The sequence below is a fragment of the Lemur catta genome, chromosome 4 (assembly GCF_020740605.2).
Source record: "Lemur catta isolate mLemCat1 chromosome 4, mLemCat1.pri, whole genome shotgun sequence".
Lineage (NCBI taxonomy): Eukaryota > Metazoa > Chordata > Mammalia > Primates > Lemuridae > Lemur > Lemur catta.
In genome coordinates, this window is record NC_059131.1 from 65,603,739 (window position 1) to 65,619,452 (window position 15,714).

Sequence of the window (15,714 nt, forward strand, 5' to 3'; positions counted from 1 at the left end):
ATAATGCATGATATTCTGAAATTCACATTTTCACTTAATATATTGAGTACATTCCCCCATGTCATGTCAATATGTATAGTTCTGCTTCATTGTTTTAATTGGCTAGGCCAATTTCATTTGTATCATAGTTTGTATATTATATTTTATTTAAACATAGCTTCCATAAAAAATTTTTATGTAACAATCTGTGTGCCCTTGATCATATATTCTTAAGGCAGATTTCTAAAAGAGAAACTACCTCTAAAACATACGCATAGCTTTTAAAAATCAACACATACTGCAAAATTTCTCTCCAAAATACTATGCTAATTTGAACTCTATAGGCAAAATACCTTGGCCAAGTCTAGGTGAGTGAAATTCTTGGGGTTAAAGAGTTACATAAAAGAGTCACCACTGAATGTCTTTGAAAGGCTGTAGATGGAATTGGTGTCAGAAGACCGTATGGCTTTGCAAGTGATGCAAGTAGTCCAAGATGAAGGTGGGCTGAGATACCTTTGGTAAATACAACAGCTTCAGGCCCCCAAACAGGTAAAAGAGTGAGATGCTGAGATTAATATTCAGAGAAGAAGAAATGATGTGGGATGGGACCAGGGTAGGCTGCTTGTTCAGTTTAAAGGAACCTTGACAACAGGGCTCCCCTCCAAAGCACACAGGTGTGGTGTGGTCAAGCATGAGGAATTAAGGCCACAGTGAGAAGGATAGGAGTGGCTGTCATTAGTTTGAGTTTGCAGCCAAAGGCAGAATAGAATGGACAGTCTGAGATCAGAGGCACCAGGTAATGTCTGGAGATTTCCCCTGACAACCACATTGAAGAAAGGGCTGTCTTTGCTAAAGGATGTGGTCCTAGGAGGAGGGAGTTGGGGACAGGAGTCTAGCTCCACTCAGGGCAAATGCCCCAACTGTCTCAGCCCAGGACTCCCATGTTGATCTCTGTGTATGAGCTCAGGACTATTAGTGGTCGTGTGTGAATGATTGGAGGCCCTGGGACCATCAATATTCGTTTGTTTGCTGGATACAGTTCTCCATAATACAGCATTTGACAAAGACCCTGAGTAATATCCTAACTTTCAAGAAGCAAAAAGGAGTCTTAGTAGAATTTCTAGATGGAAGGGGATTATTTTCCTTCTGAACCCATTATGTCACACTATATCTAGAATCTCACATTCAGTCCCAAGAGCCATTTTTAGTGTAGAATTACTAGAAAGAGTTGTGCAAAAATATATGCAGACTGAAGAAACTGCAAAGTTAGGAGGGACAGATTCAAGGAAGGAAAATTAAGGGGAAAACATTTGTCTGTATTCAAGTATTTTAAAAGAGATCATGGGGACAGTTTGTAGAACTGACAAGAATTTTGATTTTGACATCTACCAAAAACAACTTTCTGACAATTAGAGTTGTCCAACAGGGGCATGGAAGTATTAATAATACATTTTCTGTAACTGGCAGTGATCAGAGACGAGAAGCCGACTTTATGAGTACCATTCCTTCCTTGTATATCCAGCAGACCAAGTGGACACTCATTCTGTTCTCTTTAACAGCACTTGTAAAATATAATATGCAGTGAATCACCCGAAAATTATTAAAATGCAGACTGATTCAGGAGGGCTAGGACAGGACCTGAGATTTTGTGTATCCAGCAAGCTCTCAGGTGATTCCAATGCTGCTAGTCCGTGGCTCAGGTGATTCCAATGTTGCTAGTCTGTGGATCACACCTTGAATAGCAAGGTCCTGTGACAGAGATTCTCAGACTTGGCTGTACATTGGAATCACCTGGGGTAGGTGATTTAGATACTTTAGAAAAAGTATCGATGCCTGGGTCTCTCACTCTTAGAATGTTTAATTAGCATGATGTGTGGCTTGGGCATCAGGATTTTTCAAAACTCTCCAAGTGATCCTAACATGCAATTAAGTTTAAATGCTCTTTGGTCTTTCAAAATCACAAAATCACTGACTCAGAGATGACTTCTCAAAGACCTTTAATTCTTGGAATATAATTAACTGGGCTTGTCCAGGGATTCTCATTCATACATATTCACATTGGTGCAAAATTTTAAAGGAAAAATTTGCCATAATTATTAATTTTCATAACGTATTGGACATTAAATTGTGCAATGCCCCAAGTCCCTTCCAGGTCTAAGAAACCATTGCCCCAATTCAAAATCTCTACCTCCTTTGGCAGTGTACTCATTTGGCCACAAGGTGGTGATGAAGCAACGGAATACGATATCACAAACCCCTCAGAAAATTGAGCAGCCCGTTTGTGTCCTATGCTAACACAGTTAAGAATGGCACCCTTGCAGAGTATGTCCAGTTCTTGTTTCTGAGTGCTGATTGGTCACAGACTCCTTTGAGAATTCGATCAAAGCTATGGACAAAGAAATGTACACACACAAACATGAATGCAACTTTAAGTAGTTTACAGATGCTGAAATTAAACTGTGGACAGCCAAGGCTAAAGAGGCATTAACTCCCTGTATACATTATATGAAGCTTCTACCTCTCCCACTTACATCCTCAGCTGCTGATCATATCTCCTGCTTCAGAGAGAAAACAGAATAAATAAGACCCCAAATCTACCACTTTACCTAATCCACCACCACCTTCCTTCCATCTCCATGGAACAGAGGCCAGTAGTGTTCCTGATCCATTCCATCCTGGCCTCCACCAAGTTCATGGTTCCTCCACTTTACACTTTCTTATATTTTCTTGTGCTAATTTTAAAATAATTCATTTTTTTCCATGTAAAAATAGGATATGGTCTTTATTTTTAAATACACAGAAAAGCAAAGGGCATAACATAAAAATACCCAAAACTCTCATAAATACTTATGTTTTTCTTCCAGATAGTTTCTTAGTTTATATATATTATGTGCTTATAAAAATATAATCATATTATTCAAATTGTTTTATGACCTTAAAACTTAATTTAATACAACTTTAAAATATTTTCATTTTTATACACCTTCACCTGCAGAAGTGGTTCTTAATCAGAGATGTTCACGTGAATCACCTAGAATAATTTTTTAGCATATACTTGCCTAAATGCTCATTCCAAAGATTCTGATTTACCAGGTCCAGCATGAGGCCTGGAAATCTGTATGTTGAGAAAGTCTCACCTGTGACTTTGAAGTGTAATACCAGAAATATAATTTTTAAATCAATTTTATTGTTATGATTTACATGTGATAAAATGCACACATTCTAAGATATACAGTATAATGAATTAGCACAAAAGTATACACCCATGTGACCACCAAAATGATTAAGATACAAAACATTTCCATCACTCCCCAAAATTTCCTTGTTCCCTGCCAGTCACTCTTCTACCCCACTCCAGTCCTGGGCAACAAACTGATCTATTCCCAGGCACTACAGATGAGATTTACCTTTTCCAGAGATTCATGTAATTGTAATTAGACAATATGTACTCTTTTGTGTCTGGCTTCTTTTTCTCAGCATAATGTTTTTCAGGTTTGACCCTGTATCAACAGTTTGTTCCTTCTTATTGCTGAGTAGAATTCCATGATATAGAGGTATCATGATTTGCCTATTCATTCACCTGTTGATGGACATTTGGGTTATTTCCAGGTTTGGCTATTACAAATAAAGCTGCTATGAACACTTACATACAAGCCTTTGTATGGATATATGCTTTCATTTCTCTGGGTAAATACCTAAGAATAAAATGCCAGTCATGTGATGGCTTTATCCTCCTTCACTGGCAATTTATTGCCTGTGTGGCTTTGGTAGAGTAACGTTACCTCTCTGAACCTTAGTTGCAAAATGGGATTACCAACCCAGAATTTTAAGCCATTGAACTGCCCCAGGATTCTCTGTCATAGGCTATTGCTGGGAAATATTTAGAACAGTAAAAACAAGTTGCTAAATTTTTTTTTATAAACACAGAAAATTAGTGTGGTAACATATTTTTATGAGTAGGCATACTGTAACTTAGCAGCAAAGCATTATAGAATAACCAAAGGCTTAATATTAGGATAAAAATAAGCAAGAAGAGATCAGTTAGGAGTATTAAGGCATCTGGGCAAACTGGTGGTGTATGTCATTAGAATTGCAGCCACAGACCCAATGACATTCCCTGGAAAGCCATGTGGCCTCCAGCTCTCAACCTCTCCCCAACCTTTGGCATATTGTACACATCCTTTTAAAAGGCTCTGTCCCTTCCCAGCCCTCCACTTCTCCTCCGGGAACTCTGGACTGTTTTTGCTGTGTGCAGCAATGTCCTTCCAGGTGGGTTAGGTGTTTGTGCCTAAACTTCCACAGGACCACCAGTGAGGTCCTGCAGTGAACAAAACAACTCATCCAGCCCTGTGGGCTTCATTCTGTACTTCTCAAAAGTCTTACAGAGACTAAATACTATAGCTGGGGTATTTCCCCCATCTCTCTTTTAAGAATCTATAGGCTGAAGTACCAAACAGTCTCATGCCCAGCTCCCACCAGTCGTGACACTAGTAGAGTTCTCAACCTTGCTGCTCCTTTGGCAGCATCTCCAGTCCTCAGCCAGTCTTTAAATTCTCAGCCTTGCCTTTTCAGAGATATCTGGCCCCTGACTTATGGCTTTTTCAGAGTGTGCTCAGAAAGACTTGTAGCATTTATTTAAATCACTTTGTTTTTGTTTCATATAAAAATTCTAAATCTAAAGCTTTGTTGTTTTTTGTTTGTTTGTTTTGGGGGGTTTTATTTTTTTAGAATGGAAGCCTTCTCAAGTTCAAAAAATTGAAGAAATTGTTTTTATATTGAGTGATTTAATGAGATTGTGGAAAACATCCAGAGATTCAAGCCAAAGTGCTCTTGCTTCTAAAAAGATTTGGTGAGCAGAGTTCAAAAGCAACAAAAATAAGTAAGAGCACACTACATTTTGTACTGCTCGGACCCATCTGAGTTTGTGCCCTGCTACAAATGTGCTACTTTTTTTTAATACCACCACAGCCTCATAGATGCAGTTCACCTTCCCCTTCTCTGATAGCTATCACCCCTCACTCTGTCCCTCACTGACTAGAGTAGCTGTAGAATGAGACAGTCTACTATCTTTTATCTTCCTTGTTGTTACCAAAGATAGACACACAGACCCTTTGACTGAAAAGATTTCATTGCATATCACAACAGGGAAATAGACAAAAACAGCTAAGATGGGTTATTGTAAACATCTACTGAAATGCTAAAAGTCATGATACCTTGCCTATTGTTCTTAAATCTCTTTGACATGATTCAGCTTCCCAGTAATCGTGAGATCCATTGTGCTATGACTCTGCATCTCAATCACTTGGACTCTGTGAGTTCAAGCATAACCTACCTACTTTGCCAGAATATCATCATCTCAGACAGGTTTTATCTACCTCAAGGCCAAGTCTAACATAACTTCAGTTCTGAAGTTCAGATTCTCAGATAATGTCCTATCTGCAAATATCTCTGCAAATATTACACCTCCTCTATTTTCTTTTTCTTTCCTTTTTAGGCTGAAATTCAACTGAATTTAGACCTTATCCCAGAATTCTCTATGAATCTTACCTTCTCTTCTATATTTTCCATAATTTAGTCTCTATACTTCATTTATAATTATTTCTTCTTACCTATCCTCCAGTTCATTTATTTTCTCTTTAGCTGTGTTTAATATGCTATTCTTTCTATCTACCAAGTAGTTGGGGGGCTGTTAAAATAAACATAACAGTAAGTTCACCAATAGTGACATTTAGTATATTTACAATGTTGTGCAACAATCACCACTACCTAGTTCCAGAATATTTTCAACATCCAATTGGAAAACCCATACTCATTAAGCAGTCACTCCAGAACTCCCTCTCCCCAGCCCCTGGCAGTTACTAATCTGCTTTCTATAGCTATGAATTTGCCCTTATGACCTAATTACCTCTTATACCCCACCTCCTAACACTGTTGTATTAGAAATTAAATTTCCAACACATGAACTTTGGGGAACACATTCAAACCATAGAAGTAGTTGTTCTATCTATTACTGAAAGTGGAGTAGTGAGTCTTCAACTATTAGTGTTGAATTGTCTATTTCTCACTTCAATTCCATCAGTTTTTGCTTCATGTATTGTGAGGGTTTGTTGTTTGGCGAATATATATTTATAATTGTTATATCTTCTTGATAGATTGACTCTCATCATTATATAATGTCCTCTGTCTCTCATCACAGTATTTGTCTTAGAGTCAACTTTGTCTGATATTAATTAGTATAGCCACTTCAGCTTTCTTCTGGTTAGAGTATGCATGGAATATTTTTTTCCATCCTTTTATTTTCAACCTATCTGTGTCTTTGGATCTAAAGTCTCTTGTAAATAATATGTATTTGGATCATGGTGGGTTTGTATTAATTCATTCTGCCAATTTCTGCCTTTTAACTCGAGTTTAATGTAATTACTGATGAGGAAGGACTTACTTTGCCATTTTCTGTTTGTTTTTTATGTATTTTTTCTCATCAATTCTTCCATTATTGCCTTCTTTTGCATTAGGTAGTTTTTGTTAAATGTGCGATTTTGGTTCACTTTTTGTTTCTTTAGCGCTACTGGCCCTAAACTTTGGTAAGGTTGTCTCCATACAGCTTTAGCAACAGTTATTTGGGGACTTAAGTGGGACTAAACGCCAGAACAAGATCCAGGCTTGGTTTTGGTATATAAGGCGCAGGAACCAAGTAATATGGGCTCTTGCCATGCCTGACACTACGTTACCTTCCAAGTGGAAAAGAAAACTATTTGAAAGACCATGGTGGAGTTTGAGGGGAAGAAAAGCCCTTATTTCTTGCACCTTAGGACACTCAGGAGGAGGTCAGCGGGTGGAGCAGGGATGCAGGATTGTTTCTCCGTCGAGAGTGGGACCACCACGGTGTACACAACGCACGTCCCTCTCCTGAAATTCTGACTCTGCCAGCTAGAGAAATTTGAAGTGGACGTCAAGTCACTCTTAAGCCTCTTGAGGGAAAACAGAAAAGAGATTTCTATAGGAGGTTGGGATGAGCGTGGGACGTAGAAGAGCTAAGGAACAAACAGAATTAAAACCACCTCCTTTGGCTGCCCTGCCTACACCACCTAAGCAGCTCTCAGTTGCCTGCGCAGAGGAGAAACCAGGCTGTGCGGTCTCTGCACCAACCAGCGACGTAGGAAATGTTCTGGAGACACTGATTGGCTCGATTGCCTGGCGCGCTCCTGAACGGAGAGCTGTGGCTGGCTGAGGCGTCGCTATGGCGACAGGTCACGCAGGGGGCGCCGGGAGCATCTGTAGAGGCCTGGTGGCTGCTAGGCAACGGGAAACATTCCCCTCTAGAGCCGACTTTCTACTCGCAGACCAGGCATTGCTCTGTCTCTGGAGACCCTCGGCGACGAATGCTCTAGTGACTTGGTGAGTCCTGCGGAACCGAGCCTTGGGGCTGGGCTCTGACTTCTCGGACGAAAGCAGCCTGGCTTTCAGAGAACATAAGGAAAGGCTCAGAGAGACGAAGAAAGTCAATGGAACAGCATTTCAGCGATTACCTATTATCTACCTATCATTTTAAAGTGGTGGAAAGTGAGGAATAGGGATTTCAGGAGGCTTGTCCGAGATCTCACACTGAGTGGTAAATCTAGATCTGCACTATTCAGTACGGTAGCCACTAGCCACATGTGGCTAGTCTGGATTGAGATGTGCTCTAAATATAAAATACACTCTGGATTTTGAAGGCATAGTACCCCAAAATAAAATATAATAAAATATCACAATTTTTATATTGTGTGTTAAAATGATAAATATTATGTATATGGTAAGTAAAACATTTAAATTAATTTCACCTGGCCTATTTTGGGTTGTTTTTTTTTAATGTGGTTACTTGAAAAATTAAAATGCATACGAGGCTCTCATATTTATATTGGCCAGCCCGAATCTAGACTAAAACCTGGGTTTTCAGAATCCTAATTCAAAACCTCTTGTGTTGAATGCTGTTTTGAAAGGTGTTTTGAAGTACCTCTACCCACCTGATGGGGTGGGAGTGTGTGTGGTGGCGAGGAGTGTAAGACCACTACAAAAGATTCTTGGTTCTAGTGTTTTAGGACCTTGCTACTCAAAGTGTATGTGAGTCAGAATCTGTATTTTAATAAGCTCCTCAAGTGATTCTGCCGCACATTAAAACTCCAGAAGCACTGTTTGGGGATTTAGCCCTTTGTTTCTTTGTTTCTTCAAGTATCTAAGCTGTATTTAGAATTACCTAAATTTTGAACAAGTTCCCCAGGAAATGTTTTGTATACTCAAAAATGAGAAACGTTGATTTCAATACTAATTACATTTCTCTTCATCCTTCCAAATCCAGGCCAGTGTGGTCCCCAGATCAATGGCAGCAACAGCCCCCAAGAACTTGTTAAAATCCAAGTTGCTGGGTTCCATCTCAGCCAGCTACAGGGGTCCTTGAAGTCCAGGCACAGTTCCTAATTTTATTCCTCTCGTTCAAGTCCTTGATTTCAGAAGACTAGGATAACTTTGATGTGCTTTCTTTGGAGGGAGGAGTGAATTCAGCTCTCCCTAGTCCTTAAGCCTCCCTCCACTATTCCCCTTCCCTAATCCTTTTGCTCCACTTTTCATTTTTCCTTTCCTGGCCCTATCTTTTCCAGGAGTAAGAATGGCTTCTCAGGCCAGAGACAGTGAATTCAACCTGAAAAATACTGAAGAACCTGGAGAAAATTCTAGGCTTTCAAGACTACACAGTATAAGAGCAAAGGGAAGAGTGAGTTATATAACACCCACAGAAACTGAATCTGGTGTACAAACCCTGACATTTAGACACACTACAAAAGCTCAGGAGAAAACAAGAAAACGACAACAGCCTATAAAATTGGAGCCTCTGGTAAGTTCAAAAACCAGCATTTTAGCTACTTTTTGGCTACAGAGGAAGTTGCAAAATTGCTTTGGAGGACGGAAGTCATTTCCCGACTCTTAATTGGCAAAGAAGGAATGAAAACCTAAAAGTTAAGAACTTGTTTATGAAGTTGTAAACACTGTAAATATTTACTTAACAAATATTAATTTCTAGGCATTGTTTAAGTTGAAGGATGCAGTGGTGAACAAAGTTTTCTAGTGGGTAAGTCCTCTTTAGAATTATGTACAATACAGACACTTAACTCTGTAGGTTATAAGGCTTTTTGTAGATATTAGGGTACCACTTAAGACTAGAAATTTCAGTAAAAGTATTATATATAGTTATATAGTTTTATTATTTTCACAGTACATGTCTGGTGTTTTAAAAAATTTTGCATGTCTGAAAATTCTTAACTTTAAGAAACAATTTATGCCCTTAGATAATTATAAGTGAATGTAAAGGAACAGTAAAAGTATATAAAAGAAAAAGTGAAAATTCTTACCCCCACCCTCAGACATTAACTACTATTAATGTGGTTGGTTATGTGTCTCTCAGTTGTATATGTTTATTTTCAAATATGTTTGCATATATAAGTGTGTTTATAAACATCTATAGTTTTTTTAAGTAAGATTATACAATGTATACTGATCTTCAAAGTGCTTGTTTCACTTAGACATATAGAAATCTTTCTAATACATGCATATAGAGGAATCTTTTCTAACAGCTGCCCTGTAGTTTGCCGTATGGAAGTGCTATAATATAGTACCCATTAACTGGTCTCCTATTGATGGGAGTTCAGGTTATTTCCTTTTTGGTTTGTTGTTGTTGTTATTTTGCTATTTCAGATAATGCTGTGTTGAATGAACTTGGCTTTGTACATATAAAGATGGATTCCTAGAAATGGTATCTTATAGGTCATGGAATACATACATTTTTAATGTTGAAAAATATTGACCCAATGCCCTCTAGAAAGATTAAATCAATTTACCTTTCCAACTATAGTGTAATAGAGGGCCTGTTTATCCATGTCTATGTCAAACCTGATGGTATCAGTTCTTTTATTTTTGTTAGGCTGATAAGTTAAAAATGGTATCAACATTGTTGTGAATATACCTACCCTTATTAATGAAGTTAGGTATATTTTCATTTATTCATCATCCCATCCATATATTACTTATTTTGTGGGTTATCAGTTCATAACCTTTGTCCACTTTAAAATTGTTTGCTTTCATCTCATCATTTTTTGAGTTTTTAAAAATATGTATATTGATCTTTGTTTTATTATTTCTGAAACTTAAGTCTGAGCACTGATTTCTTTTGAAGGAAAACATTCTTGAGGATCCATAGTGCTGATTTTTAGTTTTTATTTAATATAAATTTATGGGAAAAATATTGTTAGGAATTAACTTTAATTGTTAACAAATTAACATCTTAAATACCAAGAAAATTACAAAACCAATACAGTTGAAATTCATACAAAATGCAAAGTATTATAACAGTTGTTGTTGAGTTAACACTGAAGTGGCATTTGCAAGGTGGGTATGTCACTGACTGCTGCTCCCCTATTCTCCAGAGTTCAATGTGCCTTCACTATCACGTTACGTGAGGCGTCAAGTCTTGCCTCCCTTTTATCTTCCATGGAATTAGTATGAAACCTTTTACAACTCTTTCTGACACATTTGCCCTCTCTTGATAAAAGTGTATCATTAACTATTGATGATTAAAGTAGTTCTACTTGTCACCAATGCAATTCATTCATGTATGTTAAAATTTTGATATGTGCCTATTTATGCTAGGCTCTGACCCGTGTTCTGAGGCTGCAGCAATGAACAAAACAGATAAGATTCCTGTTGACATTCTAGTAATTCTAAATAAATAGGCTGAACAATTTCATCTAATGATAGGTACTATTAAGAAAACAATATTAATACAAAGATTGTGGTAGAGACAGATAAGAGACTACTTTAGATTAGGTGATTACATATGTCATATGAACAAGTCCCAGCCCATAGCCTGTGTCAGCTGTCAGACTTGTGAATGGACAAGCTTTGAGCTGTATCAGCTGATGCCAGGTGGAACAGAGGCAAGCTATCCCCACTGAGCTCTACCTAAATTGCAGAATTTTTAGCAAAATTAATGTTTTTTAAGTTGCTAAGTTTGAGGCAGTTTGATATACACTAATAGCTGGAACAGTATAAATAATATATGAACATAATAGTGCATACAATATTAAAAAATAATAAGGAATAAAGTGAAAATGACCTAAAGCTCTACCATGCAGAAAGTAGCTTAACATTCAAGTGGCTAATTGCCCTTGTGTGGGTGTCTGTAGTTTGATTTGTTTTAATGGAGTTGGTAATGCTGTATATGTTTTTTTTTTTATGATTGACTCCCCTCCCCCTCTTCCTTCTTTCCCTTCTCTTTCTTCTTCCTCTTCTCCTCCCCCATATCTTCTTCTCCCCTCTCTCTCTCCCCCTGCCCCCCTGCCTCCCTCTCTCTTTCTTTCCTCTTTTTTGGTAACATTGACTCATTGAAGAGCCCAGGACAATTTTGTAATATATAGCACATTTTTGATTTGTCTGATTATTTTTTCATGGTGTCATTTCACATGTTTCTCTATCTCCTGTAGGTCTAGAGGCTTGACTAGAGTCTAGTTAAACTTTTTTGGCAAGAGTGCTTCATAGGTGATATTGCAAACTTTGTATTTTATCAGATCAGGAAGTGTATAAAATCATGTTGTTTCATTCTCCATGATGATCAGTTTAAACACTTGGTTAAGGTGGTAACTGTTTAGCAAATTAATACATAATCCGTGGATGATCATTTGGCATTGCAGGAATGTCTTGTTGCCCCAAAACCTTTTACAAAATGATTTCAGCCATTATTGATGATACTTGCCTGGATCAAGTATTACATTGGAGATGGCAAAATACTACTTCTAATTCTGTCATTTCATTTGCATTTATGAGTTGTAGTCTTCTAAAAATAAGAGCTTCTCTCTCCCCTCTGCCACAGTTTAAGAAAATATCCATGGATTCATAGATTTTTACTTATTCAATGTATTTAAAATCAATTATAGACTTTTTTTATGTTCGAATTGCCCCATACACTTATTAGTTAGCATTCTTCTGTAGAGAATATATTTATCTCCTCTTGCTCTGTCACCTGGGCTAGAGTGCAGTAGCATGATCATAGCTCACTGCAGCTTCAAACTCCTGGGCTCAAGCAATCCTCCCATCTCAGCCTCCCGAGTAGCTAGGACTACAGACATGCACCACCATGCCTGGATAATTTTTATTTTTTGTAGAGACAAAGGTCTTCCTATGTTGCCCAGGCTGGTCTTGAACTCCTGGCTTCAGTGATCTTCCCACTTTGGCCTCCCAAAATGTTAGGATTACAGGTGTGAGCCACTGCGCCTGGTGTGGATTTATAGCTTTTTAAAAATCCAGTGTTATACTCCATTACTGTAATATTTCATTTTGGTGCTTAAATGTATCCAGGGGCATATCCTTAAGTTCCTTTGTCTTCTGAACATATCAGCAACAGTTTTTGAGTACTTCTTTGCTTTCTGGCAAAGCAGGATATTCAAGGGTTACCTTATATTTTCCATGCCCTAGCCATGGAAGTAGGCACTCGTTTTAGTGAAAGAAGGTATTTAAAGCCCAAGGTGTGGTTACTGTGCATACACATTGCCACAGGCCATCATTGCTTTTAGACCTTTTCAATAAACAGAGCTAGGAATTGTGTGTGTGTGTGTGTGTGTGTGTGTGTGTGTGTGTGTGTGTGTGTGCGTGTCTGAGGATTTTTTAATCTTGAATTTACACTGACACCTCTAACTCCAATCCAAGGCATACAAATTTTTTCTTAATCTTCTTCCTTCCATATTTGTACTTCATTCTCCTGTAGTGAAAAGCGTGGTTCTTAATAACACCAGTATACTTACTCATTTTCTTAAGCCTTCAATATACAAAAAAGTTTTGAAATTGCTACCTCAATATCACTACAACAAGAAGCCTACCAATAAAATTAAATATTTCTTGAGTGATAATTAGAAAGCCTTTCTACTTATCCAGTTTATAAAGGAATTCGCCCATGTTTCCTTCTGATAACTTGTATGGCATCAATTTTTACATTTATATTTCTGACCCATCTGGAGTTTATTCTCATTTATGTTGTGAGATATGTATCAAATTTTACGTTTTTCAAATGATTTTTCCAGCTGTTCCAGCAACATTTATTGAAAATAGCATCTCTTTTTAAATTACACTCTTGCCTTTATGCAGAAAAAATGTAACGCCTGAATGAGAAACACTAAGAAAACCTAAATAAAACTCTACTATGCTCATGGAAGGCAAGAATCAATATGGAAATAATATAAAACTCTCCCATAATTGATCTCACTTTAATTCAATCTTAATCAGATTCCCAAAGGCTATTCCTTAGATCTTAACAATATTATCTTGAAATACATGTAGAAGAATAAAGGTCTAAAACTTATAGGCGGGACACGGACAATGTATATAACCTGAGCCTTTGTACCCCCATGAAAAGTTGAAATAAAAAAAAATAAAAAATAAAAATAAAAAAATAAAACTTACTTATACAAAGTTGGAAAAAAGATATAAGTCCTGACTTGCCCAACTAGATATCAAGCTTTTTAAATAAAGTTTTAATAATTAAGACAGTATATAATAACCAACTTTTATAAACCAACAGGACAGCATAATGAGCCCCCAAAAAGAGTCACAACAAAATATAAACTTTATATAGGTCAGGGGTAGCATAAAAATCAGTTGGGAATGAATGGGTTATTTAGTAAACGGTGCTATAACAACTGGTTATTTACATAAGGAAAAAATAGAGTCCTACCTTACACAATACTAAAAACTAAATTCTAAATAGATTAAAGAAAATATAAAGGAAGAATACCTTTCTCAACTCAAATTAGGGAAGGATTTGTCAGACAAAGTAGACTTCAGAGCAAAGAATATTCCAGTAATAAAGAAAATCATTTTATTATAATAATTGGGACAATATGTTAAGGGCACATAACAATCTTAAACATTTATGGACCTACTAAGACAGCTTCCAAATATATGAGGTAAAAACCTATAGAACTGCAAGTAGAAACAAATCAATCCACAATTATAGTCAGAAATTTTAATACCCCTATCTCAATAATTGATAGAGGAAGTAGACAAAAACAGAAAGGGTATAGAAGACTTGAGCATCATCAATCAACTCAACATAATTGAAGCATATAGAACATACTAGCCAACAACGGCAGAATACATTTTTAAATACTTGTAATACATGTACCAATATAGACTGTGGTTTTGGATACGAAAGAGATCTCAATAAATTTAAAAAGTTTCAAGTTCTATAGAGTTTGTTCTCAGACCATCATAAAATTAACTAAGTGTTCAATAACAGAAATAGCTCTTGAAAATTCCCAAATATTTGGAAACTAAATAATACACTTCCACATAATCCATTAAATCAAAGAAGAAATCAAAAGGGAAATTAGAAAGTATTTTGAACTGAATTAAATTGAAAACAATAGATCAGAATTTATCAGATTCTGCTAAAGCAGTAGTTAGGGAGAAATTTAGAGCAGTCAAAACCTATCATAGAAAATAAAAAATCACTTAACTCTCAAATCAATTAACTCTACTTCCTTCAAAAGAAACTAGCAAAACAGGAGCAAATTAAACACAAGTAAGCAGAAGAAAGAAAGTATTAAAAGTCATATAAAGAATCAAAAAATAGGCCAGGCACGGTGACTCACGCCTGTAATCCTAGCACTCTGGGAGGCCAAGGCGGGTAGATCACTTGAGGTCAGGAGTTCGAGACCAGCCTGAGCAAGAGCGAGATCCTGTCTCTACTAAAAATGAAAGAAATTATCTGGCCAACTAAAATATATATAGAAAAAATTAGCTGGGCATGGTGGTGCATCCCTGTAGTCCCAGCTACCCGGGAGGCTGAGGCAGTAGGATCCCTTAAGCCCAGGAGTTTGAGATTGCTGTGAGCTAGGCTGATGCCACGGCACTCACTCTAGCCTGGGCAACAGAGCGAGACTCTGTCTCAAAAATAATAATAATAATAATAATAATAATAATAATAATAATAATAATAATAATATCAGTAAAACTGAAGACTAGTTTTTTGAGAAAATTTTTTCTGAAAAAGATAAACCTCTAGCCATATTATTCAGGAATGAGAAAGGTGACATCACTACTTATTCTACATATTTAAAGGGCTAATAAGAGAATATTATGGCTAACTTAATGTTTGTAAAAAGTTTAATAACTTAGATTAAAGGGGTAAATTCCCTGAAAGGCAAAACTATCAAACTTTCTTAAGAAGAAACAGGCAACTGGAATAGCCCAGTAACTGTTTCTAAAAATGAATTTGTAGTTTAAAACTTCTGCACAAAGAAAATCTGATGTACAAATGACTTCAGTGGTGAATTCCACCAAACACTTTAAGGAAGAAATAATGCTAATTCTATACAACTGTTCCAGAAAATTGAAGAGGATGGAATACTTCTCTATATATTCTATTAGGCCAGCATTACCCTGAATCTAAAACCAGACAAAGACATCACAAGAAAGAAAACTGTAGATCAACCTTCCTCATGAACATAAATTTTAAAACTCTAAAAAAATTTTAGTAAATTGAACCCAATAGAATATATCACTGCCAGTGAGATTTATCCCAGGAATACAAGGGTTTAACATTTGAAAAGCAATGTAATGCACTATATTAAACTAAAAATAAAAATTTTAAGCCACATAATTATCTCAATAGATACAGATAAATGATTTGGCAAAATTTCATACCCTTTCCTAATAGAT

The 15,714-nt window shown here is 36.7% G+C and overlaps 1 protein-coding gene across 1 annotated transcript in view; it reads left to right on the top strand.

The window, feature by feature from the left end:
* The first annotated feature begins 7,294 nt into the window (after nt 1-7,294).
* DNAH6 (dynein axonemal heavy chain 6) overlaps nt 7,295-15,714 on the top strand; it is a 240,745-nt gene continuing 232,325 nt past the window's right edge. The window contains exons 1-2 of the mRNA XM_045549959.1: nt 7,295-7,374; nt 8,613-8,845. Coding sequence (XP_045405915.1) covers nt 8,621-8,845 — 225 coding nt within the window. The 5' untranslated portion in view covers nt 7,295-7,374; nt 8,613-8,620. The remainder of the gene's footprint in view (nt 7,375-8,612; nt 8,846-15,714) is intronic.